Genomic DNA, 27,912 nt, shown 5'->3' on the forward strand with positions numbered 1-27,912 from the left:
AATAAGTTGCTAGATGCTAAAATAAGTAAGACGGTGGATTTACAAAAAGAAGAAATGCAAGAAACGGGAAGTGATAGTGACTCATCTGAGTGTAGTACAAGTTTTTCACAAAGTGAAATTACAGGGCGCAGTTATGATCTTGAGGACATTAAATTGTTCCTCAGGTCAACAAAAAATAAAAGGGGTGTAAAAATGCAAGAATATTTTCCGGACTTGAAACAATTTGTTGACAAAGCAAAAAATTGGATGGCTAGTGACTCCTTTACCAACACAGAAGTGTATAGATTGAAGAAAATTGTGAGGAATATAAATAGCACCCTTAATAATGATGGTGTATAAAATTAAGAAGAGAGGAATTTTCTTTGATAAAATGTGGGTTTTCTTTTTCTTTTTTTTCACCATGAGTGAGGTGCATATTGCGTCTATGAATGTTAATGGTGCAAATAATTCTAGAAAAAGAGCACAGATTTTTGAAGAATTGAACAGAAAAACATAGACATAGCTTTTCTACAAGAAACTCATAGTAGTGAAGATAATGTGGTTGATTGGATGAAGGAATTTAGTGGAGTTTCTGTGTTAAGTCACTATTCAAATGTGAGTGGGGGAGTTGCCATTTTATTTAGTAAGAATTTTAAACCAATTTCATATGATGTGGAGGAAATTGTGAGAGGTAAAATGTTAAAAGTCAGAGCTGTGTATGAAAATTTTGTGTTTGTTTTTATCTGTGTGTATACTCCAACTGCACCTATAGAGAGGTTACTGTTTTTAGATACTCTTTGTTCAACTTTAAAAAATTGCTGTACTGAAGATTTTTTATTTTTGGGTGGTGATTTTAATTGTACTGAGTTTGATATAGACAGGAATCATGTTGAACCCCATATGGTTTCACGTAAACGCTTAATTCACCTTATTGAGAAATATGATTTATGTGACATTTGGAGAGTTATGAATGGTAATGAAAAACAATATACATGGGCTCATGTACGTGATAATTACATTTACATTTACATTTAATCATTTAGCAGACGCTTTTATCCAAAGCGACTTACAAAAAAGGGGAGAGTAATAGAAGCAACGGAACAGACAAGGCCAAAAACCTGTAAGAGCTGTAAGAAATCTCAATTAATTAGCACAATACACAATTTTTTTTTTTTTTTTTTTTTTTTAAAGACAGACATCTACAACAAAAACTCACGTCCGCACAGTGCCGAACACTGGATTTGGATAGCTAAGATAGCTACAACCCATTAGGACTAAGGCTGTTGCCCCAGCTGTTGTCGTTAATGCAGATTCAGTGGCCCAATGGGTTGGTTTTGTATTGTAGCTAAACGCGCAGCAATAGCCATCTACAACAAAAACTCACGTACGCAATATACAGAACACTGGATTCTGATAGTTATGATTACTATGTAACATACCCGCCTGAAGGCGCAAATCCGGATGAGAGACGTAGATATGATCCCGGAGTGTGCGCTTTTGGTCGTTGCTGTGGTGATCAGTAAGTGCTATTCTGTATTGGTCAAGTGCAAATGGAAAAGATGTGTCTTAAGATGTTTTTTAAGAATGGCTACAGACTCGGCAGCACGAATTGAGATCGGCAGGTCATTCCACCAAGTAGGAACGGTCCAGGAAAATGTCCGTGAGAGCGATTTCAAGCCTCTTTGGGATGGAACCACGAGGCGCCGCTCGTTCGCAGAACGCAAGCTTCTGGAGGGTGTGTAAGTCTGAGCAAGTGAATTTAGGTATATTGGTGCCGAGCCAGAGGTTGTTTTGTAGGCGATAACTAGTGCCTTGAATTTGATGCGAGCAGCCATTGGCAACCAGTGCAGTTTGATGAAGAGAGGCGTAACATGCGCTCTCTTCGGCTCATTAAAGACCACTCTCGCCGCTGCATTCTGGATCAGCTGCAAGGGTTTGATAGTGCATGCTGGAAGCCCAGCCAGAAGAGCATTACAATAATCCAGTCTGGAGAGAACAAGAGCTTGAACCAGGAGTTGTGCAGCCTGTTCTGATAGGAAGGGTCTAATCTTTCTAATGTTGTATAAAGCAAATCTGCAGGACCGGGCTGTTGCAGTAATGTGGTCAGTGAAGTTTAACTGGTCATCAATCACAACTCCAAGGTTTCTTGCTGTCCTTGATGGAGTTATGGTCGATGAACCAAGCTGAATGGAGAAATTTTGATGAAGTGCTGGGTTGGTTGAGAAAACAAGTAATTCTGTCTTTGCAAGATTGAGTTTAAGATGATGCTCTTTCATCCAGTCAGAAATGTCTGTCAGACAGGCAGCGATACGAACACTGACTGTAGGATCATCTGGTTGAAATGAGAAGTAGAGTTGAGTGTCATCCGCATAGCAGTGATAGGAGAAGCCGTGTTTCTGAATGACAGAACCTAATGATGACATGTAGATGGAGAAGAGAAGTGGTCCAAGGACTGAGCCCTGGGGAACCCCAGTAGCTAGATTATAAGACTTAGACACTTCACCTCTCCATGACACCCTGTAGGACCTACCAGAGAGGTAAGACCTGAACCACTGGAGAGCAGATCCTGAGATCCCCGTCCTCTTAAGTGTTGACAGGAGGATCTGGTGGTTAACTGTGTCAAAAGCAGCAGACAGATCCAGCAGAATGAGCACTGAGGATTTGGAAGCTGCTTTTGCCAGTCTCAGTGCCTCAGTTACCGAGAGCAAGGCCGTCTCAGTCGAATGGCCGCTTTTGAAGCCGGATTGGTTGTTGTCTAGGAGGTTGTCCTGTTCAAGAAACCCAGAGAGTTGATTGAACACAACTCGCTCAAGGGTCTTTGCAATGAAAGGCAGAAGGGATACCGGTCGGTAGTTTTCTAAAAGTGCTGGATTCAGAGAGGGTTTCTTAAGCAGTGGGGTTACCCGAGCCTGCTTAAATGCTGTGGGAAAGGTTCCCGTGTGAAGAGAAGTGTTGACAATGTGAGTGAGTGCAGGAGTGATTGAAGAAGAAATAGCCTGAAGGAGGTGAGTGGGAATAGGATCAAGTGGACAGGTAGTAGGGTGATTGGAAAGGATGAGTTTAGAAATATCTGCCTCGGAGAGTGGAGAGAAGGATGGAAGCGTGTTCGTGTTAGTTGTTGAGATGTGCGTGTCAGTTAGTGATGAGGAGAACTGTTTGCTAATGAGAGCTGTTTTGTTGGTGAAAAATGATGCAAAGTCATCAGCTGTAAGAGTTGATGAAGGAGGGGGAGGAGGTGGACAAAGGAGAGAGGAGAATGTTTTAAAGAGTTGGCGAGAGTCAGAGCAATTGTTGATTTTGTTGTGGTAGTATGTTGTTTTAGCAGTGGAGACATTTGTAGAGAAAGAAGAGAGAAGAGACTGATAAAAGGCAAGGTCAGTATTGTTTTTAGATTTATGCCATTTCCTCTCTGCCGCCCTGAGTCCAGAGCGATGTTCACGGAGAACTTCAGACAGCCAGGGGGCAGATGGGGTGGGGCGGGCTGGTCTGGATGAAAGGGGGCAAAAACTGTCTAAGGAGGATGTTAGAGTGGAGCAAAGAGTGTCAGTAGCACTGTTAGTGTCCAGTGCTGAGAACTGAGCAGGTGGAGGGAGTGAAGATGAAACCATAGTGGATAGGCGAGAGGGAGAGAGTGAGCGTAGATTACGCCGAAAGGTAATCTGTGTAGGAGTATGTTTTGTATCTGGAGTCAGTATGAGGTTAAGAGTGATGAGAAAGTGGTCTGAGGTGTGTAATGGAGTAACTAAAGTGTTGTCTGTGGAGCAGTTGCGTGTGTAGACCAGGTCTAATTGGTTACCTGATCTGTGAGTAGCCGTAGTAGATACTAACTTAAGGTCAAATGAAGTCAGTAGAGTGCTGAAGTCTGCAGCTAGGTGTTTATCAAGATGGATGTTGAAGTCGCCAAGCAGAATCAGTGGAGTGCCATCCTCAGGGAAGCTAGAAAGTAACACATCCAACTCCTCCACAAAGTTACCGAGGTGACCTGGAGGACGATAGACCACTACCACATGGATTTTAACAGGGTGAGTAATAGTGATTGAGTGCGATTCAAATGAATTGGCCGGTAGAGACGGTAATGGATCAAATTTCCAATCATTTGAGATAAGCAAACCAGTACCCCCACCCCTCCCAATAGGCCGAGGAGTGTGTGAAAAAGTATAATTGCTTGAGAGTGCTGCAGGAGTGGCAGTGTCCTCTGGTTTGATCCAGGTCTCAGTTAGGGCCATGAGGCTAAGCTGAGAATGAGTCCCAATAGATGAAATAAAGTCTGCTTTGTTTACAGCCGACTGGCAATTCCAGAGACCAATTGGAATAAAGAGTAAAGTAGCAGAGGATGTTATGATATAGCGCAAATTATTAGGATTACGGCGTCTCGTGCGTACTGAGCGTGATTTACGAGTGCTAGTAGTTATAGTTGAGATTTGAAAGCACATGGTGAAAAGGCCAGATAGGAATTAGAGCCGAACACAAATAATGAAAAGGAAGATGATACTCAAGCGCCTTGCCGGGGTCCTTGCTCGGAAGGAGTTGCACTGGGAAGAGTTGAAATCTTTACACTCGTCGGTCTTCACACAAGGAGGGCTTCACACTGCCGCTGCCGCGGACTATCACGCTATTTATACTCACTTGAGTATCGTTATTGAAAGCAGCTGGGAACGCCCCCAACAAACTCGCTTCCAACGTGGCAATGACCAAACAAATGCTAACTCAACAAATGCTAACTCCCACACACACCCAGAGAATATACCAAAATTAATAATACACACCTCAGCACTACACAGACACACTTATCCAACAACAAATGAACAAACAATCAAATGAGAAAAATTAGAGTATCAAAGAGAAATTATTGGAGATCATTTTGTAATAGCATAGGGGAAAAAATAGACATTAACGAGTTATTAATGGGGTATGATTAGGAAGAGGGGAGGGATTCAGAGGAAAAATAATATACCTGTTTTAGCTAATAATGGTACAATAGCAGTAACAGATACCGATAAAGCAGAGATGCTAGTGGAATAATTTGTAAAGGTACACAGCAACGCAGATATTAAAGATGATATGAGGAAGTATAGGGAACAGAGTGTGAAGGACAATATTGAGATATAAAAAAAAAACGTGCAGGATGTAATTTTACAATGTTTGAGATGAAGAGAGCTCTGGCAGGGGTTCTGGTAAAGATGATATATTTAATGATGAAATGGAGGTCCTGGTGAAGATAATATATGTAATGAGATGGTTAAACATTTATCAGATATGTAATTGAGTATGATAGTAACAAATTTTAATACGTATGGGAGACAGGGACTTTACCGGATGCATGGAAGCATGGATTTATTATACCGATAGCAAAACCTGGGAAGGATAATACTCACATCAGTAATTACAGACCAATATCATTGATATCAAACATGTGTAAGCTAATGGAACGAATGGTTATGAATAGATTGCCATATGTTATAGAAAGCAAGAACCTTTTATCAGCTTATCAGAGTGGATTTCGAAAAGGGATAAATACCATGGATTCGGTGGTATGTCTGGAAAACGAAATAAGAAAAGCACAAGTTAGTAGTTGTAAGTGTATGTTTTTTTGACGTAGAATAGTCATATGACATGCTTTGGAAGGAGGGTATATTTATGAAGTTAGATAGTATGTGGATAGAAGGGAAAATGTATAATTGGATCTTGAATTTTATGTATGGAAGAACAATTCAAGTAAGAGTGAGGTCCTCATATTCACATACATATCCTATAGAGAATGGTACTCCTTAAGGAAGTGTAAGTAGTCCCATTCTTTTTAACTTGATGTTAAATGACATTTTTTCCAATGTGGATGTGGGAGTAAGTAGGTCATCATATGTGGATGATGGAGCTTTATGGATAAGGGGGCAAAATGTTGCTTATGTAGAAAAGAAAATGCTAAATGCTGTAAATGAGGTTGAGAATTGGGCAAAGATATGGGGTTTTAGATTTTCTGTGGCAAAAACTCAGGTGTTATGTTATTCGAATAAGAAAGTTAAACCATCTATGAATATAAAAATGTATGGTCATCAGTTTGAAGAAGTAAATATAGTTTGATATTTGGGAATGTAGATTGACTCAAAAATAAACTTCAGAATACATATTCAGAAAATGATAGAAAAATGTAAAAAAGGGATAAACATATTAAGGTGATTAGCAGGTGTAGAATGGGGGCAAGTAGACAGTCATTGAAAATAATATATAAAGCAGTAATAAGATCAAACATTGATTACAGTAGCATGGTGTATAGCTTGGCAAGTAAAACAAGTATTAAAATGATTGAGGCAATATGAGGCAAGCAATGAGAATTTGTTGCGGAGCAGTGAGATCATCTCCAGTGGTATCGTTACAGGTAGAATCAGGAGAAATGCCTCTAGAATTGCGCAGATTTCAGTTGAAGATGGGATATTGGACTGCAGTAATGGGTCATTTAGAATGTCATCCAGTTAAGAACGTTTTAAAAGAATGTTGGGAGAATGAATATAAAGAAAAAGAAAGTTTTGGGAAAGTGTTGGGAAGAAGGCACAGAGCATGGGATTGAAAGTTTCACCATCAATGGCGATTCCTGCAATTCCTCCATGGTTGTTTCAAATGCCACTAGTTGATTTAGATAGAAGAACCAGAACCAGAATGGATGCGCCACCTGGATGCGATCGAGGCGCTTTGGCTTCACTTATCAGGACGTGTACGGCAGGCTTGGTTGTAACCTAACCATTGACATTAATAATCTCGTAAATTATTCACATGACACAGGTTACCGTTAATTATCATATTTTGTTTTTGAAAAGCTTAAAGCAGAACAGAATGGCACAGAATATTTGCCTCCTTCATTAGCCCCATGAATGCAAGGACACCTCAAACATGAGTTTTAAAGCTACATGCACCCAGACCATTACATTGTGTGATTAATCGGGGGCTTCAAGTTAAAATGGAATCGCGAATTGGCACAGTGTTATGAAATCACAAAATTCGAATTAAATATGCTAATATGCAGCGCTGGCGTTGGGGCATCGATCTGTTCTGATCAGCAGTACGTGACTCATACTTACCCTCTTAATTCCTATGGAAACAGTAAGGCTGTACTTCGTTTTGCCTTCTCCATTTTTGGCCTAGTTTTTGTTAAATAAATAATGACACTGAAGTAATATGTCATGTTGTTGTTCATCTGAAGTTGTATTTACCTAATTTTAAGACCTGCCAACCAGATGATTTTTTATTATGGTTAGTTTGTGTACTTTCTTTTGCACATGACTGCATACTGTAGAGTTGTATGCAGATATATACTGTATACTGTACACATGCAGATTTAGTTTGGGTTTGTTGTATTTTTGTAGGATTTTTTATGTATTCCTCTTTCTTTTGAGCTTTAGTTCACAGAACAAAATATATTTTTGAGGGAAGCATAGAGAATATGATTCAGATGAGTATGGCAGTATTAAACCACAGCTGCCCCCTACTGGATGTAGTTAGAAAACAGAACTGGCACATATCTGTCATATTCATTTCCCAGTTCCTAAAAAAAAAAAAAAAAAAAACACATTGCCACCCTGTACATTTTTTTAATGTATGTATTAGTTCATTTGTTTTATTATTCATTGTAATTAACATCTGCAATTCACATTTTCTTGTATGTCTTTTCAGACAGCTACTGCTTTCTGCTGTACATAGACAGAAATTAAAGCTACAGCAGTAAGTGAAGCATTTATTTTATATTCAATCATTTAGCAGACATTTTTATCGTACAATTAAGGGAATGTTACAGCACAAGAAAATTATCGTAATGAAAAAGTATTTAAATTGCAGCAGTGCACAGTTCTAAAGTTGCATCATCAAGTAAAATGTAACAAATTAACATTTTTCTAAAATTGTATTAAAAATGATAATATAATATATATAATATAATATATAATGTAATATATATTCATATATACATTCCAAATAAAATAAGAAATGCAAAATGTTAAATTAACAATTATTTAGTTTTTCACTTATATTTTTACAAAGTTTAAAAACATAAATTAATAATAATACATATATTTGTACAGCATTTGTTAATGTTAGTTAAAGCTGCACTATGTAACTTTTCCGTCCGCTAGAGGGCACCTATTCGAAACGAAGGCGTAGTTCGATGACGCTAAGTTTTGAGCGCAGAATCTTGGGACATGTGATCATCTCTCAGCCGGTGGAGAAGAATCAGGATAGGACTCATGGCAGAAATCATGTTCATGGATGCGGTTATTAACGTTACTGTAGTAGCAGAGCAGGACCGAGTGTTGTGGAGCTGAGCACGGCCGCTGGAGTGATTGTTACGCAACACACGGCTCACGAGCAACGGGACTTTCATTATGACGGGACACAATAGCCGGCGCCATTTCCGCTCTGTTTATCATATCAGATACATTTAAGTGTTTAAAATGATGTCGTTATTCTGTGCGTTCGCTCAGCAGCCGCTGTGACACTTGTTCACACTGCTAAGAGTAAAAAGCTTCTGCAAAATAAAACCGGAAACCGAGGGTAACACAGATATGACGCAATTGACAGGCGACTCCCTCAGACTTCCCGGCTTCTTGGTTAAAATAGTAAATTTCGCACAATTTACAAATAGTTACAAATAGAAACATTTGGGATATTGTAATAACTCAGCTGAACAAAATATATAGCACTGGCCTAGTGGGTTTTGGATATTTTACAGTAAAAAATTGAATAATACACCTTTAATAATAATCATTTAGTATTAACTCGACTTTGGATATTAATAATTAGTAAATGTTGAGATTAACTAAGATTAATAAATGCTGTAAAAGGGAAGTTCATTATTGGTTCATGTTAACAAATAAAACCTTATTGTGTTACCAAAGTTTGTTCTTCTCTCTTCAGAAAGTCTTCTGGTGATTTATGCATCCATGTAGTCATTGCCTGTAACAGCTGTGGTGTTGATGGAGTCTGTGTTAACAAACAAACTACACTGGGTTAGTTAGTGTGTGTGTGTGTGTGTGTGTGTGTGTGTGTGTGTGTGTGTGTGTGTGTGTGTGTGTGTGTGTGTGTGTGTGTGTGTGTGTGTGTGTGTGTGTGTGTGTGTGTGTGTGTGTGTGTGTGTGTGTGTGTGTGTGTGTGTGTGTGTGTGTGTGTGTGTGTGTGTGTGCTGGAAAACCACTAAAGCTAAAGAACTGATCAAATCTAATCCTGAACACAAACTCATCAGAAACACATCAGTACAGTTAACCTCCTCAACGTGTTTGTCTTTAAAAGACAACATCAGACAGCATCTCACACCAAAAACGGATGTGAGATTTTAATTACACTTTCAGGAAACTATACTGATCTCTGACTGTAGACATTGTGTTATGCTCTTTCTGTCATCAGCAAAAAGATTGAGGAAGAGAAACTCTGTTCATTCTCTTCATCTTCACCTCATAAACCAAAGCCTGTATTTGAGCTTCTTGTAAGGCATCTTTAGCAGCCAAAATTGAGCACGATGAAGCCAGTAATGAAATTAAATGTATAATAAAGCATTTTGAGATGCTCTTTTTGTGCATCTTTAGATGCATTTATGCTCTTTAGATCCATTTTTATCTTTTTATGCTCTTTAGATGCATTTTTATAATTTTCATTTTTAGATTATCTGACTGAAACACACACCTTTATCTTTGCTCCTGATGCTGGTCACGATCACTGCCACACTCATGATGAAGAGACCAACAGCAATGGAGGAGGAATAGCAGATGTAGAATAAAGATACTCCTTCCTCATGATGATACAAAACTGCGTGGAAATATAATGATGGACAAAAATACGTTTTGGCTTGTATGCATTTGAATATACATTCTCAGACAGACACATAAAAAGATCAGCTCTATACTGTGGGGAGGGGGGGGGGGGAATTGTTTAGCAGTGTTTTATGTAACTTCAAACATTTACTTGAAGTAAAACATTTACTTCAGCGATTAGCATATGGCTTCATATCAGTAGAAACCCTGGAGTATAATCAAATGATTGTGCTTTCCCCCCTCATATCCCATTGAGACGAGAGATTTATGCATTTTATTTCTGGAAAAATTCCTCCTGTGATGCAAAATGACGATATTTGTGTCATCTTTGGAGTGTTTGGCCAGAGTCTAAAGACTACAGCCAGCAGAGGGAGCCATTTCCACATGTTTTCAACCCGCACAGGGGGGATGGAGATCACACTTGCACAGCTCAGCTGCAGGCATTCATTTAAACTGATGCTAAGCAGTGTAAGTGTTTTTACTTCTTAAATTAATTTCTATAAAAGTCAAGCTTCCAAAGACATGAACTGAAAACGTGTCAGACTGAACACGCGTTGTGAATGTATACCGTGAATGTGGTCGCGATTTCCTCAGCTCTCGAGAGCTCATCAGTTCATTTATGACGTTAAATGTAATCTGACTCCTAATCTGAGTTAGTGCTGTGAGACTCACGCGGCATCTCAATCATTATATTGAACAGGCACGTTCAGTATTTAATTGTAATGTCTGTTCTCTAACTCAGTCACTGAAATCCAGTAGCGGTGGCCTCACAGGGCAGCGAAGCATTCTGGGAATTGTAGCCTTTCATCCCCATGAGACAAAAATACATTTTCTGTCTTTTCTCAGTCTAGAAAGCACCACATTTAAAAATAATTTCACATTTCTACTACATTAATGACCCAGTTTAAATACAGATTCATCTTTCCAGCGCTGCAGTACAACTTTAAGCTTTTCAATCAAGGCAGAAATCCCAAAAATGGTTTAAGAGGTTAAATAGCTAATTATACATCCCAAACATCATCAGATGAGGAAGAAAGAAAGGTGGAGAGAGAAAGACAGATTTAAAAAAATATATATATATATATGAAAATGCAAACACATGGCAATATTGTATTATCTAGGCAGGGATGTAACATCTAAACTTCTATAGCAGAGATGTATTTGTTTTACCTGACTGCTTGTAATGGTAGGTCTGACTGCTCACATTCTTGACTCCTTCATCAGTATGAATCTCATGCACACAGGTGAAGGAAGCAGGTGGACTCACAGTGACCATAAACACACAAGGTCTACTCTCTAAAGAAGAGCATTGGACTATTTCCTTGGTGTAGTTCAGTTCACTCTCCACAGACAGCTTAACAGTCTGCATCCACCAACTGTATCTCATTGCAGCCATTTGATGAAACATGCACAGAACTATCACACTATCACGCTCTCTATCCTCCATCTGTCGGTACACTGTGATGTTCGGCACTGTGATGTTCGGCACTGGAACCTCTAAAACACAACACATAAACATGCTGGTGAAATGTGAACGCTAATATCTGCAGCTAAAATTGTGCCAACGACAGAGAAAAAAAAAATTCTGGACAATCATTTATTTACTTGGACAACTATAGAGTCCAGAATGCTTGTCCACAATTATTATTATTTTATTTATTTTTTGTAAATATAATTTTTTCTGAAGCAATATTTTCATCAGAGTTAAATCAGCATTAACATAGTGGTTGAACCACTGGAGTCACAATTTTTACTGCAGTATGTAAACCGAGTTTGTTTATCGCCATTGTATGCTGCTGTGTTCTCCTTGAAATCGAAAAACAAAAGAGTGCAGTACATTACATTATTATTTAGTATCAATCGCCACTTGACTAAATAATAATGTAGAAATGATCACGTTTTAGTGATTTTCTTGTTATTGCCATACAAAAATGGATGGAGTTCAATGCTGGAACTATAGAGGGAATGCACGTGACGTCACCGTGATTACGCCCCGCTGAGTGGCAGAAAGACTGAGAGGCAGCATTGGTTAACAGCGCGAATGCAGCGAAAACGAGTAACCCCAGAGTGCAGTCTGGACGATGGGGCGGGGCGACACATTAAGGCGGGGCGACACGTGTCGCTCCGCCTACACCCAATTTCATTGGTTTATAATATAGCGAATCTTATTGGCGTAGACGCTTGCGGCTTGAGCATGCGCATTCCTTAATGTACGTCTTTAGAAATGATCTACCTACGAGCCACCTGCATCTGTGTGGGGAAACGACAAACATGCAGTAAAACTTCGGCTCTCGCTGTTGTTTTCGCTGCTTTTAAGGTGAGTTTAGTCCATAAAATCACACAAGTAATAAACATTATTGTTCCTGACACTTTTCTTAACTTTAATTGAAACGATTCTATGTTATATTTACTTGATATAAATGTAACGTTAGTGTCTTTGAAGAAGTAGATATGCAAAACAGAACTAACATTTTTTAAAAGAGGTAATTTAGGCTAACTATTGTTTTTGAACGTTTAATCATATTTTATGTTTAGATGAGAGGTTTTGATAGTTATGAAAAAGGTTTTGCTGATAAATTTGTCAATGGATGATAGCAATAAGCACATTTATTTAACCTAACGGACCTCGCAGAGTGCGAAAATCCAAGTAGTTGAAACCTGTTCTGGTCTCTCATGGTAAACAAATATGGATCAAATGTTCTGTGATTTCAGGGGTGACAGAAAAAACCTCTACAACAAAGGAAAGCTTTAATACATTTAATAATATGAATGTGCATTATTGAAAGCCACTAAACTACGAATACAGTTTGTACACAAACACAGTAGATAATGCTGTACATGTAGCATTTATATAGCATCTATCCATAAACTGTAAGGTTTAGCCTTACAGAAATACAGGTGGTGAACTGAAAAAGCTAATTAAATAAGTTAATATAATTTTTTTTTCACAACATTTACCTGTATCACTTTGCATCTGTAAATGAAAATGATATATATTTTATTACTCATTTTGAGACGCCTATGACATCCAAATGTCAAACAGTATGTACAGTGACACTGAATGAACAATACTAAATTAGTAAACCTAAAAAAATAAATATAAAAAAAACGTGCATTTTTTCTTTTAAAACTGACATTTTAAACAATATTTTTTTGGCACTTTGACAAATTGTTCATTTTTATTTTTCTAGATTATTCCATGCTGATGGACTGCAGGTCCTATCTCAGAGGTCCTATGTACCGGTACGTATGTAAAATCTCAAACATGCACTAGTACCATTCAAAAGTTTGGGGTTATGTTTTTTTTAATAGTTATTTATATAGCGCTTTACTGGGTACTCAAAGTGCTTTACATATGGAAGGGGGGAATCTCCTCCACCACTAATGTGCATCATCCACCTTGATGACACGACAACAGCCACATTGAACCAGAACACCCCAGCTTATTGTTGGAGAGGAGACAATCAGTTCTCTTTGTCAAAATAGTATTTATTGATGTCTTGCTCTGGAAGCAGTCTCGTGCTAATATAATTACAGATCCTGCAACATCCATTTTTTGATTAAATCAATGCTTTGTTTATAATGAGGAGGATGTTTTAAGCTATGAAACTTGCAGAATGCAACAAATAACTTAATCACAACTACCTCAAGTGGCCACTGACTAATCCAACATTTTTTATCTTCTTTCTTGTTTCAGATGCTGCCATAGAACGGCATGAGAAGGCAACAGTTTGGTAGAACTGAGGTTCCAATATAAGTGTATCCACATGATGCCCCAGTAGACGGCGTGTAACTGTATTACACCAACTGAGTGGCAAAAACACTGAGTGGCAGGATTGGTGTTCAGCGTGAATGCTGCAAAAACAGCGCAACACCCAAAACACATCTGGGAAAGGGTTATAGTGCAAATAGATACAGTTGATTGCACATTCAACAATAAATCAGAGCAATCTTTGTACAACCTTCCGAAAGCTACAGAAAGACAAACAAATAAATTGCTGCTATTCGCAGAAACAACCTGAATCCAGACATCAGAACATTTTATGTTAGATATGTAAAATTTTGGGCTAAAATCATATACTAGGTCATATACTGTATTGACAATTTGCCAATTAAATATTTATATTTTTGTTAGCGTTTATTAAAAAATATCCATTGTAATGAGCATCGTGTTCTACAAAGGTGGATGGTTAAATAGACAAACCCAGTTTTTCTTCGAAAGCTAATGTGTACAGTGCAGAACTCTGTATTTCACCAATAAATCCCAACTAGAAGTATGACCACACATCAAGTCAGATGTTATGTCTGAAATGCCTTATTGCGTTAACAATTTTTAAGCCTGGGTAATATGACGATTATATAATCATCTGGATTTAGAGCTACCTAAACTGTATTTATTGTATTTGTTTAGCAGATAAAGTGTTCACAGGCTTTGCTTTATATATTTCCCCCGCATCGGAATCAGTTACATATAAATGTCTGAAAGTCTAAATCCTGGCCAAACACTGGTTCTGGCGAGTTGTAATAATCACTGTTGAATCCAAATACATTTTAATTTATTTCAGGAAAAAAAAGAAGCTTGTTTTGCTCCCATTTCTGCAATTTCTCTTATTAAAGGCAGCCCTGCTCCAGAATGTTTTGCCACTCAGTCCAGCTGAGGGTCGTGTCCCAATGGGAAAGTGACATCAGCGCACACCCTCTATTAAAGAAAAGAGACTGGCCTATTGCAAATCCAAGTTTACATTAAAGCTTTGTATTTTGAGTTAAAGTCTATTTGTGTCTGGATTTGCAAAATTTTATTTTTTGTGCAGTTAAGTTTATATATGCTCTCTGTACTTTTACTTTTTGTTAACATCAATAAAAATCACAAACTATTGTTGTTTAGCATGTGTTCTCTGCAGACAAATTTTGATTTTATCCATTGGGTCAAAATTTTTGCATTGTCTGGAAAATATTAAATTATGACTTTTTCATTACAAATTTAATGATGTTTATAAAATGAAAATATTTACATATATGGAGGCACACTTATGTAAAATATATTAAACTGCTGCATTAATATATAATTCAAAAGATTTACATATATAGAAAACTAATATATTAACATATATTAGAAATTAAAATATGCACATATATTGCAAATTATTGTATTAACATATGTATAGCTAAACTTATTCACACATAAAGGAAATACAAAATATTAATAAGGTGCCAATCTATTTTGATTTAAGTAATTTTAATATATGAAAATCTATTATTAAAATATTCCACACGGTGTAACTTCTTTGTGGGTATTTATGTGCTCAAATGCGTATTGCAATAAATGTTTCTATCACTTCTCTTCTTGGTATTTACTGCAAGTCCTTGGGTAGTGTTGCACAGATTTACAGGAGTGAAAATTATTTTCATCCCGTTTGTACACAGATTATAGCATGCACAATGCGAGGGTATAAATAAATGGATTTTTAATATCTAATTTGTCACATGTTAACCCGTTGACACTTAGCTATTTAGTCCTACAATAAAATATGGACCTTTAAAATAAATTAGACATACATAGCCCCACATATTTTATTAACAGGGAAAGACTTTATACCGCTTTAGCACTTTATACAATTGGACAACAATCTCGTATAAACGATTGATCATGCTTTAAACTAAAATTAGCCGTTTGTGTTCGGAGGTGTCCAATACTAGTTAATAATTAATTTTCATTTGCGTAAAATCCGGGTTTGTGCTGATCCACCGAACCTGATGAAGAAGCCAAATGTTAAACAGCTCTATTAGCCTTAATTATGCCGGAGGTACCGTCACCAAGCGCTCGTTTTTGCGTTTTGTTTCATTTAAAACAGTATATGAATCTATTCCGTGTGGTTCATTCATTAAATCGCACATTAAGGAATGCGCATGCGCAGGCTTGAAGCGTCTACGCCAATAAGATTTGTTGTATTGTAAACCAATGAAATTGCATGTGGGCGGGGCGCCATCGTCCAGACTGCACTCTGGGGTACTTGGCGAAAACTCACAAAACCAGGCCCGGTGCCAGAAGGGGGGTAGGGGGAGGCTTGTCCACTGACCGCATAGTCATCGCTGTTCTGAGCTTGAGACGGACTTGATAATAGCTAGTGATGGCCAAATGAGGCTTCCTGAACCACTGAGGCTTTCCAGCCCATTGGTTCACCAAAAGGTTCATTTACCTGAAGCCTCCTGGAAGCCTCATGAAACAGTGTGCTCCCTAGTGACACCTGCTGTGCAAAGCAATGCATCGCGCACAAATCTATTCATCCTGAGCAACCAAATTATCATAGTGTGGGCACACCCCTTTTCTATTGCCTGTGTATTAATAAAGTATTTTACTCTGCTTGTATTAACCTATGTACACACAACTCACACAAACACACAACTTTGTGTTCTACTATTCAGTAGTTCTTTGGGTTAGTGATGACAGTGAATGCCCAGAATGATTGTAAATAAATTATTGTGAGTGCAGTGCTAATGGGACTGGAATTGTGGAACAGCAAACTGCAACAGGGATGGGAAAAGCTTTCCCTATACAGTCTAATCTTATAATAATAATAATAATAATAATAGCAATAATATATATATATATATATATATATATATATATATATATAATAACACTAGGCCTACTACTAATATATATATATATATATATATATATATATATATATATATATATATATATATATTACCAATATATATATATATATATATATATATATATATATATATATATATATATATATATATATATATATATATATATATATATATAAAATTACGTAGGCTAGTATAGGTATTACAACTAGATATAGGCTAATTTACTCTAATAATCTACTGAACTATGTATAATTTACTCTAATAATCTACTAAACTAAGTATAATGTAATATAATATATAATAAGCTATGATATATAATGATATCGCTACTACATACAACCAACACCTCAACACCAATGCAAATGCCTACTGCAAACCCCACAAGAGCCGCGAGGTTTCGAACCACTTTTGTCCGAAAGCGATACTCAGAATGAAGCAATGACGTATTCAACAGAAAACGTATTCTCACTCACTGCCACCTGCTGCAGCTTCTGCTTTTAGAGTGAAACGCTGCCCATAACTGATTGTCTGTGATCTGTAATCCTCTGTAAGAATTCGCAATAATTGCATATTATCAGCGAAAAGGAGCTAGCAAAAGATCCAGTGTGTATCTGTATTTGCACTCGTCAAATGATTACATTTCCAACGTGTTTTCGGCTCGGTGAGTAATGTAGCCAATCACAGACATGTTTGTAGACTTCTACAACGGAATTGGCCAATCACAGGTGTTGTCCCGGGCGCTGCGTTCACGTTGAATCGTGTTTTCCTGACATTTTTAGGAGCCACCTTTCGACAAGAATGTTTATAAGTGTCATTCATCACATTTTTCAAGTGAATCCCGCATGTAACGTTGTATGTGGATGGGTCCGTGTTTTGAAGCGTGTAGTGGTGGTAATATAGTTTATATTCACTAAAAGAGTGAATGTCACTCAATCAATAAACGCAATCTCACAAAGTTCCGCAGTGACGTTTGTATACAACGAATCTCTTATTTTCACACCGTCTGCACTTACAGAGGATTGCTGCGCGTGTTTAACTGAACTCAGCGCCCTGGACAAACGCTGGAGCGGTGAGTGATTCCAAATTGAACACCTGTGATTGGCCAATTCCCCCCCCTATGCCGGATGCGAGATTGGGGCTTTTTTGTTACTATTATAAATTGTTATTATTTCAAGGACCTTTAATACAGAACATCGAGAAAAATTAAACATTTGATCATACTTATCGCATAGTGTATATCCTGCAAGTCATAATCGTAACCAAAGTCTTCATAGCTTTCCTGTCCAACAAAGCCACATAAAAAAACTCATGAATAAAATATATAACATTATTTTCTATAATACAGTAAGTCTAAGCCAGTGCTGAGAAAAGACTATAGAGAGAGAGAGCATACCATAGTCTCTATAGTTTGTTCAGTAGTCAACTCAGTCTTTGCATTCTCTGTATAAAACAAATAACATTAGTTTATTTTAGTTTATTTTTAATATATGATTTATTACCTCCACACATTATAAAGGAAAATACAGGAGAAAGCAATACTCACGCAAAGCTAAAATTACAACCATCAAAGGGACCCGAAAAAGGTGCTTCATCATGCCTCAAACGATTGTGCTTTCTAACACCGTGTGCACCAACTCAGTTTCAGTCTTCAGTTCTTCTCCTTCACATTTCTGTGCTATAGAAGTTTAGTCCTTGTCATCTGCATGAGGCACGTGTTCTATTAATTTACTACACATTCAAATAAGATCTCCTCATTGATTTAAACTCAATGAATTATCTTTCATAAACATTTGGTTGCCGACAAACTTTTTCCCAGTCATGCCAAAACATCATATATTACTATAATATAGTAATTGTTTTTCTCTTCTGAAACTTAGACTTTGATCTCTCTCTCTCTCTCTCTCTCTCTCTCTCTCTCTCTCTCTCTCTCTCTCTCTCTCTCTCACTCTCACTCTCACTCACTCACTCACTCACTCACTCACTCACTCTCTCACTCACTCTCACAATTTCAATTCAATTCAATTCAATTCAAATGTGCTTTATTGGCATGACAATTGTTTCAATGTATTGCCAAAGCATTAACATACATGTACATATACATACATACATAAAATAAAGAATTATATAAAATAAAATAAATAATAATAATAGTAATAAGTTGAACAATCTGTAAACATTTAGAATTCTAGGAACAATTTTGAATTCTGTGTGTGTGTGTGTGTGTGTGTGTGTGTGTGTGTGTGTGTGTGTGTGTGTGTGTGTGTGTGTGTGTGTGTGTGTGTGTGTGTGTGTGTGCGCATCACTGATTGGTCGACTCTTCTCTCTTTTTGTGACAGGCATTAATGTATCTTGCTGCTAGTAGGATACAATCTCTTTGTTCACCTAATACATGTAGAAGTTGTGTTTTATTGTTTGATTTTATGAAGTCAGGGCATAGTATTTATAGAATGTGTTTCTGATTTGTTCATAGTTAGGGCAGCTGGTGAGGAAGTGTGTTTCTGTCTCCACTTCTCCAGCAGTGCAGTACGGGCAGATGCGGCTCTCTCTGGGCAGCCAGTTCTGTCTGTATCTGCCCGTCTCTACGGCCAGTGTGTGATTGCTCAGTCTGTACCTCGTCATTCTTCTTCTGAGCTCACTGTCTTTCACTGCGCTCAGGTATTCTGCTGTTGTGTAGTTTCTGTTTAGGGCCAAATAACATTCCAGTTTACTTTGTTTTTGTGTTGTTTCAGTCCAATAGGTCAGGTAGTTTTCTTTTTGTGCTTTAATCATTTGGTTGGGCCAGATTGTGTCGATGAGGGTGTCGGTGTCCTGAGGCTGATTATTGTTAGACGTGTTAGTTTGTTTTTGCAGCCTCAGGATCAGCTGAATTAGGGGACTCTTCTCAGCGTTCACTTCATGGTTTTTAAGGGCTTTAAAATGGTAAGAGTTGGGGTCACTCATTTTTAGATGTTTCCAAAATTTGATGGCTCGTTTCTCAATGTGGATTAGTAAAGGGTATTGGCCTAATTCGGCCCTGCATGCGTTGTTCGGCGTGTTCCTCTGTACTCTCAGGATACTCTTGCAGAACTCAGCATGCAGGGTTTCTATTGGGTTTTTGTCCCATTTGTCAAACTCATGGTTTAGGAGAGGACCCCACACTTCACTGCCATATAGTGCAATAGGTTCTATGACGGATTGGAATATTTTGAGCCAGATTCTGATTGGTATTTCAAATTGGATTGATTTTTTGATGGCATAAAAAGCCCTTCTTGCTTTCTCTTTCAGTTCATTCACGGCCAAGCTGAAGTTTCCGTTTGTATTGAATTTCAACCCGAGGTATGTGTAGTTGGTGGCATGATCAATTTTGGTCATACCAAGGGTGAAATTGTGTTTCTTTCCCTGACATCTGGGTCTCTTCTGGAATGTTAGTACTTTAGTTTTAGCCATGTTAATAGTCAGGGCCCAGGTCTGACAGAACTGATGCAGGATGTCCAGGTTCTGCTGTAGACCCTCTTCTGTTGGAGACAGCAGCACCAGGTCATCCGCATACAGGAGGAACTTTATAGAGGAGTCATGTAGTGTGAGACCAGGAGCTGCGGATTGCTCGAGGAGTTTCGCTAATTCATTAATGTAAATATTGAAGAGGGTCGGTGATAGTGGGCAGCCCTGTCTCACACCTCGCCCTTGAGTGAAGGACTCCGTTTGTTTATTGCCAATTTTAATTGAGCATTGATTGTTTGAGTACATTGTTTTAATTATGTTGTATGTTTTGCCCCCGATACCTGATTCTAGAAGTTTAGACAGAAGACCTTCATGCCAAATTGAATCAAAGGCCTTCTGGAAATCAACGAAGCAAGCAAAAATTTTAGTTTTGTTTTGATTAATGTGTTTGTCGATCAGGGTATGCAGGGTGAATATATGGTCTGATGTTCTGTAATTTGGTAAGAATCCAATCTGACTTTTGCTGAGGGCATTGTGCTCTGTGAGGAAGTGAACGAGTCTTGTGTTGATGATGCTGCAGAACATCTTCCCCAGGTTACTGCTCACACAGATGCCTCTGTAATTGTGCGGGTCTGATTTGTCTCCACTCTTAAATATGGGCGTTATGAGTCCTCTATTCCAGGTGTCAGGGAAATGACCAACACTCAGAACCAAGTTGAACAGTTTCATTATGGCTAATTTGAATTTGTGATTGGTGCTTTTAAGCATTTCATTTAGGATGCCGTCCGGTCCACTTGCCTTTTTTGTGGGCAGGGCCTGTATTTTATCTGTCAGCTCTTTTTCTGTGATTGGGTAATCTAACGGATTTTGATATTTGCCAATTATTTTTTCTATATGATTTAATTTTTCGAATATCTGTGTTTGTTCTATGGTCATGTTTAATTTGCTATACAGTTTTTCAAAGTGATTTTTCCAGATGTCTCCATCTTGTATAGTTGTTTGATCATGATTCTTTTTATTCAGGAGATTCCAGTTGTCCCAGAAACTGTTGGAATGGACAGATTCTTCAATAGTTCTGAGCTGATTCTGAATGTACTGTTCTTTCTTCTTTCTGAGTGTATTTTTATATTTTTTGAGCTCCTCACAATAATGAAGACGTAAATCTGAATCGTCTGGTTGTCTGTGCTTTTTGTTTGCCAGCTGTCTTAAATTTGTCTTTATTCTTTTACAATCCGAATCAAACCATTTTTCATTCTCTTGTTTTTGCTTATGAATTTTCTTAGAGGTTTTAAGATTAGATAGTGTTGCCAAATAATCAAATATGTAATTTATGTTTTCTACAGCCAGATTTACGCCATCTTCATTGTGAGGATAAATATTTTCATTAAAGTTGTCAATAAGCAAGCACACTTGGGGGTGGTCGAATGCGGTCAAGTATTTTTCAGTGCTGTTTTGGACCCATCTGTAGTTCTTTGTAATGTCATACAGCTTACTGGGTTGTGGATGTATGTTAGTATTTTCTGTCCTTTTTAGATACACAGTAATTTGGCTGTGGTCTGACAGGGGTGTTAGTGGTTTGACCGTGAATGCTCTGAAAGAGAATAGATCTAAATCTGTGATCATGTAGTCGACTGTTGAGCAACCATGAAATGAGCTGTAGGTGTATCTCCCCAGAGAATCCCCTCTCACCCTGCCATTGACGAGGTACAGACCGAGGCTTCGACAGAGCTCAAGGAGCACTCTCCCGTTCTTGTTTACCTGGGAGTCAGAGTTATTCCTATGGAAATCAACACTGTTTTGTTGAAAGCTCTGTCCAAATATATAATTATTCCCGTTGTCAGGGGTGTAGTCGGGTAGGCATCCTGTCCTTGCGTTGAGATCTCCACAGATTAACACACTTCCCTGGGCCTGGAAGTGGTTGATTTGACTGTGGAGGGTCTCAAAGATGTTCTCATCATAGTAAGGAGATTCAGAGGGAGGAATGTAAAGAGCACATAAGAATATGTCTTTTGTAGTTTGACTGAGTTGATTATTGATTTTTAGCCAGATGTGGGATTCTTCTTTTTTGATTATTTGGATGTAATTATTAATTTCAAGCTTGTGCCAAATTATTATGCCCCCTGAATCTCTCCCACGTGTTATATTTTCATGTTTTTGGGACGATATGGCTATTTCACGATATCCTGGGGGACAAAGAGTGACCTCATCAGTTCTGCGCCATGTTTCCTGTAATATTATTATGTCTATGTCTAAAACACTTTTCTTAAAGTCCAGGGTTTTGACTTTACATCCAAAGCTTGAAGAATTAATGCCCTGGATGTTCCACAGTGTGATTGTCAGTGGTTTCATGTGGTCAAAAAAACAATTTTAACATTCTTCTAGAAAGAACCAACTCAACTTAAACCAGTTGAAAATCTATGTGCATTATGTAGCTAGATATACATATAGGCTACTTTTTACATGTTTTTATTATTGTTATTATTTGAATTATTTATATTAGTGTAGTAGTTGTATCTGGTGTCTTACTCACGGCTAGTCCATCAGCCGTGTGCAGATTAAGTGGAGCATGTCCTTGATCTCTCTGAGGTTAGTGCTGTGGGCGTCGTTTGGGCCTTTCAGGGCTGAAGCGTAGCTCCGCTGCTCCTGCTGCTCCGGCCTGTGGGTGTCTGGCTTCTGTGCTGGGGCTTCTCTGGGTGTTGGCTGTTTCCTCCGCTGCTGGGATGGGGGCTCCGGGTGCTGGCGTTGCTGCCGGTGGTCATGTGTGGGATGCGGGTGTGGGGGTCTGAAGCGTGGGTGCGGGCCTTCAGGATGGGGGTACTGATGGAGTCTCCAGGGCGCTGTAGTGTAGGGGTCAGCTGGGTGTGGGGGAAAGAGGCTGTGTGCTGGGGCTGGGATGAATCGTCTCTTTGGTTGAAAGTGGCTGGATTCTCTGTAACTCCTTGAGGGACTACTAGGGGTTCGGCCAAGGGCAACATCTTTAAGATTTCTTGCAAACACATTCACACTGTCTTTCCGTAGGTGGACATGGTCATGGAGATTGTGAATGTCCAGTGTTGGGTGATGTGCCAGATGGACGTTTGGCATTTCAGCACATCCACGCGAGATGTCTGTGTTGACTCTCTGTATAGTGCGGGGGTGGAAATCAGTTCTGGGTAGCATGGTGGAGATTATTATTTTTGATGTTGGGAACGTCTGTGTTGCTTTAGTTGCCACTTGTGTGACTGACTGTGCCACTCGTTCCTGTTGTGTCCTCAGGTCGTTTGTTCCCACATGAATGATGATGTGGCTGGGATCACCAAGTTTTTCTTTCTCAAGTTGTTGAAGTGCACTCTTTGTGTTTGGGCACCAAAGTTTTAGGGATTTTTGGTTGGGAAAGAGCTGTTTTTCATTTATGAATTTGCCATTTGAGTCGATTAGAATGACTATTTCTGCTTGGATGTGACTATGTGTGGTTTCTTGTTCTTGGCTGTAGGTGTCTATCTGTGCTGTGGGCGTCTCAGGGGCCGTCAGGAGGGGGTCTGCTGGTGTCTGGGTGGCATTAGAGCTCGGCTGTGTGATGGTTTCTGTCTGCTCTCTCAAACTTTGCATTTCTCTGTCTCTGAAGATCAGCTCCTCTCTGACACTTTTCAGCTCACTGTTCAGGGTCTCTCTGTCCTGCTGCAGCTTTTTTATTTCTCCTCTCAGCTCCTCAACACTAGTTGTAAAGTCTCTGGTGAGCTGGTGAAGTTTGTTTTCCAGGTGTTGTATGCGCTCATTGGATGTTGTCTGTGAGAGCACCAGTTCTCTGAGCTCCACCAGCTCCACCTCCTGTAGGGACAGACTGCTGCGTATCTGTGTGACTGACAGCTCCAGCTGCGAATCACAGTCCAGGAGAGGCTCCTCCTCCTCTAGCTCTAGCCCCGCCCCTGAGCTCACAGGCTCAACATGGCTGCCTGCTCTCTCTGTCTGTTTCTCACTCTCTGCCAGTGCTTTGAGGCTGTTAAAGTTGGCCTGGACAGAGCTGAGACAAACTTCATTCCCTTGAAACATTATTGTTCCATTGTGGTATATATTTACAGTCAGATATGCTTTGTCTCCTTCTTCTTCGTAAATTCGAATTTGCCTCCCATTACAGATGCCGTGTTTTGTATAGTTCTTGTAATAATTGCAGATCACTGTGTGCCAAGCATTGCAGTTTTCTGTGTAGAGCAGTAGGTTAGTGATAGTGGACTTGTCTCCTTTTTGGAAACAGTCAGCCATTAAAGTGTCTGGGTTTTTCTTGAGTAGGTTGTGTTTATATGTTTTCTTGTCTTTTGCAGTCTTTATCTTCTGAGGGAAAGTGATGGCTCGGGGGAGGGGCGTGGCTGCCTCTGTTCCCTCCATTCCAACTGTCACTGCTGTCACTCACTCTCTGCTATGCTCTTAGTTTAGCTAATTTAGCTTTAGTCAACAAGTTACTCGTCTCTTTCTTATCTTATTATGTTTTACTGCTGAAAGTAGTGTAGTTGAAGGTGGTAGCTTTCCTTGCCTGTTTGTTGATTGGAGTTTTCTTCTTCTGTGCAGGTCTGATCCTCCTTGATGCTCAGATGCTGCTGCTCCTTCGTTGCTTAAACTCAGAATGTAGTGTTTTTAAAAAGAAAAAAAACTGATCTAAAGTTATCCTGTGATTCTTTCTATTTTTATTTTCAATTTATTGTAGGGTTTGTCGAGTTTGGTTCTCTCTAGAGTTGAAAAAATTGTTAAATTTTAAGAGCTCAAGTGGAGCATGACTGTCTCATCTCTCTCTCTCTCTCTCTCTCTCTCTCTCTCTCTCTCTCTCTCTCTCTCTCTCTCTCTCTCTTATTTTATATGAAAAGGCATCTACAGCCAAAGTGAACTGGGAGAAAAGTGAGGGGTATATTATAGGCAGGTGGGAAGAGACGGGATGTCCAACACTTCCAGGTGGCTTAAGGTGGAGAAGAGAAGGGTTAAAGGTTTTAGGGGTTTTTATTGGTAGTGCGCAGTATCAGATGAAGAACTGGGAGGGTTTGCTGGAGAAGGTGTCTGGCCGGTTGTCTAAGTGGGAACGGCTATTACCACAGTTGTCCTACAGAGGTCGAGTTCTGGTTGCCAACAACCTGGCAGCTTCTGTCCTGTGACACAGGTGTGCAGTCCTGGATCCACCGGAAGAAGTTATATGTGAAATACAAAGAAAGCTGGTGAACTTCTTCTGGAGTGGTGAGCACTGGATCCGGGCATCGGGGATCTACTTGCCAGTCTGTGAGGGAGGACATGGTCTGGTGGATGTCAAGAGCAGGATCAATGCTTTTAGACTGCAAGCAGCAAAGAGACTCTTGTATCACAAAGAGTTGTTGTGGACCCACACTGCGTGTGCCATTTTACAGAGGGCAGGGGGTCTCGGACTGGACAAACACCTGTTTTTAATGAGGTTGGAAGAAATTAATCTCTCTGGAATTACACCTTTTTATCAGACAATGTTTTATGTGTGGAGGAGTGTTTTTAAAATGGACAGAGATTGGAGCAGTTCTGCTCAATGGGCTCCGGAGGAACCTTTATTTTTTAACAATATGATCCAGATAAGACTTTTATCATCAGTGACTGTCAAAACCTGTCTCATTGGGAAGGGGATTGTGAAGCTGGGTCAACTCATGGATAAAGATGGATGGAAAGCGGTGGGAGTTATTCAAGGAATTACGGGCCTACAGTCACAGAGACTTGCATCTAAGCTGATAAAAGATATTTCCATGGTGGTAAAAAACATGTATGGAGAGAACATGGCAAGAGGACAAATGGATAACCATAGTGGCAAACCAGAATTTCCAAGAATTGACATTTCACTGCTAATGAGTGACGAGGACGAGGGTGAAGTCGCCAATTCAATCCTGAACTCTCGGACACCTCAACTGGAGTATTTGGACAATGTTTCAAAGAAGGCGCTCTATCACTCTACGGTTAAAGTGATGCATCAGCGGTCACTAAAGCGACAGAAAGCCTCCAGATGGCCAGGTTTGTTGGGACCAGAATTCCTTGTGCGAGACAGGTGGAGGACCCTGTATAAACCCCCTGTAGAGACGCGTACTGCTGATCTGCAGTGGAGGATTATCCACGGGGCCATAGCTACGGACAGACACGTGGCACACCTGAATCCAGCGGTGGGGGGGCAGTGCAGGTTTTGTGGTGAGGGAGAAGATTTAGAACATCTGTTTTTAAAATGTGGTAGATTAAATAATCTTTTTCAGTTACTAAAAATTTGGTTTAATGGTTTTACAGGGGATTTTAATGATCAGGTTTTTATTGGAGGGTTGAAGTATAGTTTTGTTTTAAGGAAGAGAGTAGTTTTATTGAATTATTTAATAGGGACAGCAAAAATGGCTATATGGAAGACCAGAAAGAATAAAGGTCTAGGGTTGGCGGCGACAGATCCAAAAGTGATGCTGATGTGGATGGTGGCAGCAAGATTGAGAACTGAGTTTGCATATTACAGTCTTACCAATAATATTCCTGCTTTTTGTGAAACATGGTGTTTTAAGGAGGTTTTATGTGTTGTACATGATGATCAGTTGGTTTTAGGGTTTTAGAAGAAGAAGGAAAAAAAAAGAAAGGAAAAAAAAAGAAAAAAAAAAGAAGTTTTTTTTATGTTTTGTTTTTAAGACATCATGTTTGTAACAAGTAAAAAGTAATAATAAAGTTTTTTCTAAACCTCTCTCTCTCTCTCTCTCTCTCTCTCTCTCTCTCTCTCTCTCTCTCTCTCTCTCTCTCTCTCTCTCTCTCTCTCTCACACCTAATGCACATTTATAATAAGCTACTCAAATGTCCTAAATAAGGCCAATCCTGGCCTAATCTAAGATCTGTCTGTGAAACCAGGCCCAATACCATAATCCAATAAACCAAGATAGTCATTTTGTACCGGTTTTATTTTTTGTTGGGTTCGAGGTGGATGTTGGATGTGGAGCGCTGGAATGAACATTACATCGCAGAACAGCAGCAGGTGGCAGGGTAGTCGTCAGTGTTCACTTTCAACTCATTTCCATACACAAAGTAAACATAGGGCTTCTCTTTCCAAGTGTAGTTCACCATTATTATGGTAATGAGCTCGACTGTCTGTCTCTGGAACAAGGACAAATTAAAATCAGATTCAGGTTTCATCGGTATTATGGAATAATGTTGATATGCACATCCGTTTACATGACCTTAATATTGTAGTGTGAATAAAATCCGACAGGCACCTGCTGTAATATGTGGGAGTTCTTGGTATATTTCACCTGATGGTCTCTTATGAAGCGCTCAGAAGCTTGTGCAACAAACATCAGGGAAACCCATCACTGGATAGACCTGCAGTAAACACACAACCATACAGCCACTTTTATCATCTTCAGCCTCTTTATTATCCTTTCTTTTATTTACTACCTGTCTGCACATCTGTTCCTACCATAATCTGGGCGTCTCTGAAGAGCTGATTCCCTGAAACCTTCCCCAGCTTTTCCTGTCTCAGACTGCTCTAATCTTGTGCTACGAAATCATCTCAGTGCTCCCGAAATGGTCCAAAAAGTAGCTTTCAGAATGTTTGCGAATATCTAGGCTACTTTGACCATCAATCATTGTGGTTGTAGCTGAGGCCTGGAAGAGTGTGTTAATGTTGAGAATGCGCTGTTTTCTGTGCTGTGAATGCAAATCCATTTTGCATGCACTTCTAGGATAAAGACGGTATAGTAAAACAGTACCGTAAAACCAACACTATCGTTACTGTTTGTATCACCTTTTCAGTGCTGAGGAAGCTTCCGCTGCTGAAATTCTGATTTAACATGTTTAACCCAGCTTTGTTTCTGATATGTGCTGCAAGTAACTGACCAATCAGAGCAGAGGTAGCTCTAAGAAAAGAGGGATTTTGAAAAAAAGAAAATCCTTGATTGAACCATTTCATACACTGTTAGAAAAGAGGTGATGTTGCAATGTATATTATTAGAAAATGACAGTGTTTTGTTGTCCTTGGATGCCTTTAAACCTGTTGTAGCAGATGTCCAAAACATGAGGAACCTTTAAAAAAGCATAATAAAAGAGACACTTTAAAATGAAGTACTACCAAGCTTCATAGATGGGTGTTTAATACAGAAAGGTTCTGATGCAC

At 39.1% G+C, this 27,912-nt stretch overlaps 1 protein-coding gene and 1 long non-coding RNA gene across 2 annotated transcripts; one reads left to right on the plus strand and one right to left on the minus strand.

Moving 5' to 3' along the window:
• Positions 1-8,075: 8,075 nt before the first annotated feature.
• Positions 8,076-17,999, minus strand: LOC137039154 (uncharacterized). Its single transcript, XM_067414402.1, has 6 exons — positions 17,932-17,999; positions 17,782-17,828; positions 17,610-17,667; positions 10,938-11,264; positions 9,640-9,762; positions 8,076-8,943 (listed from the first exon to the last, which is right to left on the minus strand). Exons 1-6 carry the CDS (start codon positions 17,981-17,983, stop codon positions 8,894-8,896), a joined length of 657 nt encoding a protein of 218 aa, XP_067270503.1. The 5' UTR covers positions 17,984-17,999; the 3' UTR covers positions 8,076-8,893.
• On the plus strand, positions 11,899-14,642 carry LOC137038296 (uncharacterized). The gene is made up of 3 exons (XR_010897449.1): positions 11,899-12,084; positions 12,959-13,010; positions 13,465-14,642. It is a non-coding gene; the product is annotated as an uncharacterized lncRNA (long non-coding RNA).
• Positions 18,000-27,912: the final 9,913 nt, after the last annotated feature.

Source organism: Pseudorasbora parva, chromosome 13, assembly GCF_024679245.1.
Source record: "Pseudorasbora parva isolate DD20220531a chromosome 13, ASM2467924v1, whole genome shotgun sequence".
Lineage (NCBI taxonomy): Eukaryota > Metazoa > Chordata > Actinopteri > Cypriniformes > Gobionidae > Pseudorasbora > Pseudorasbora parva.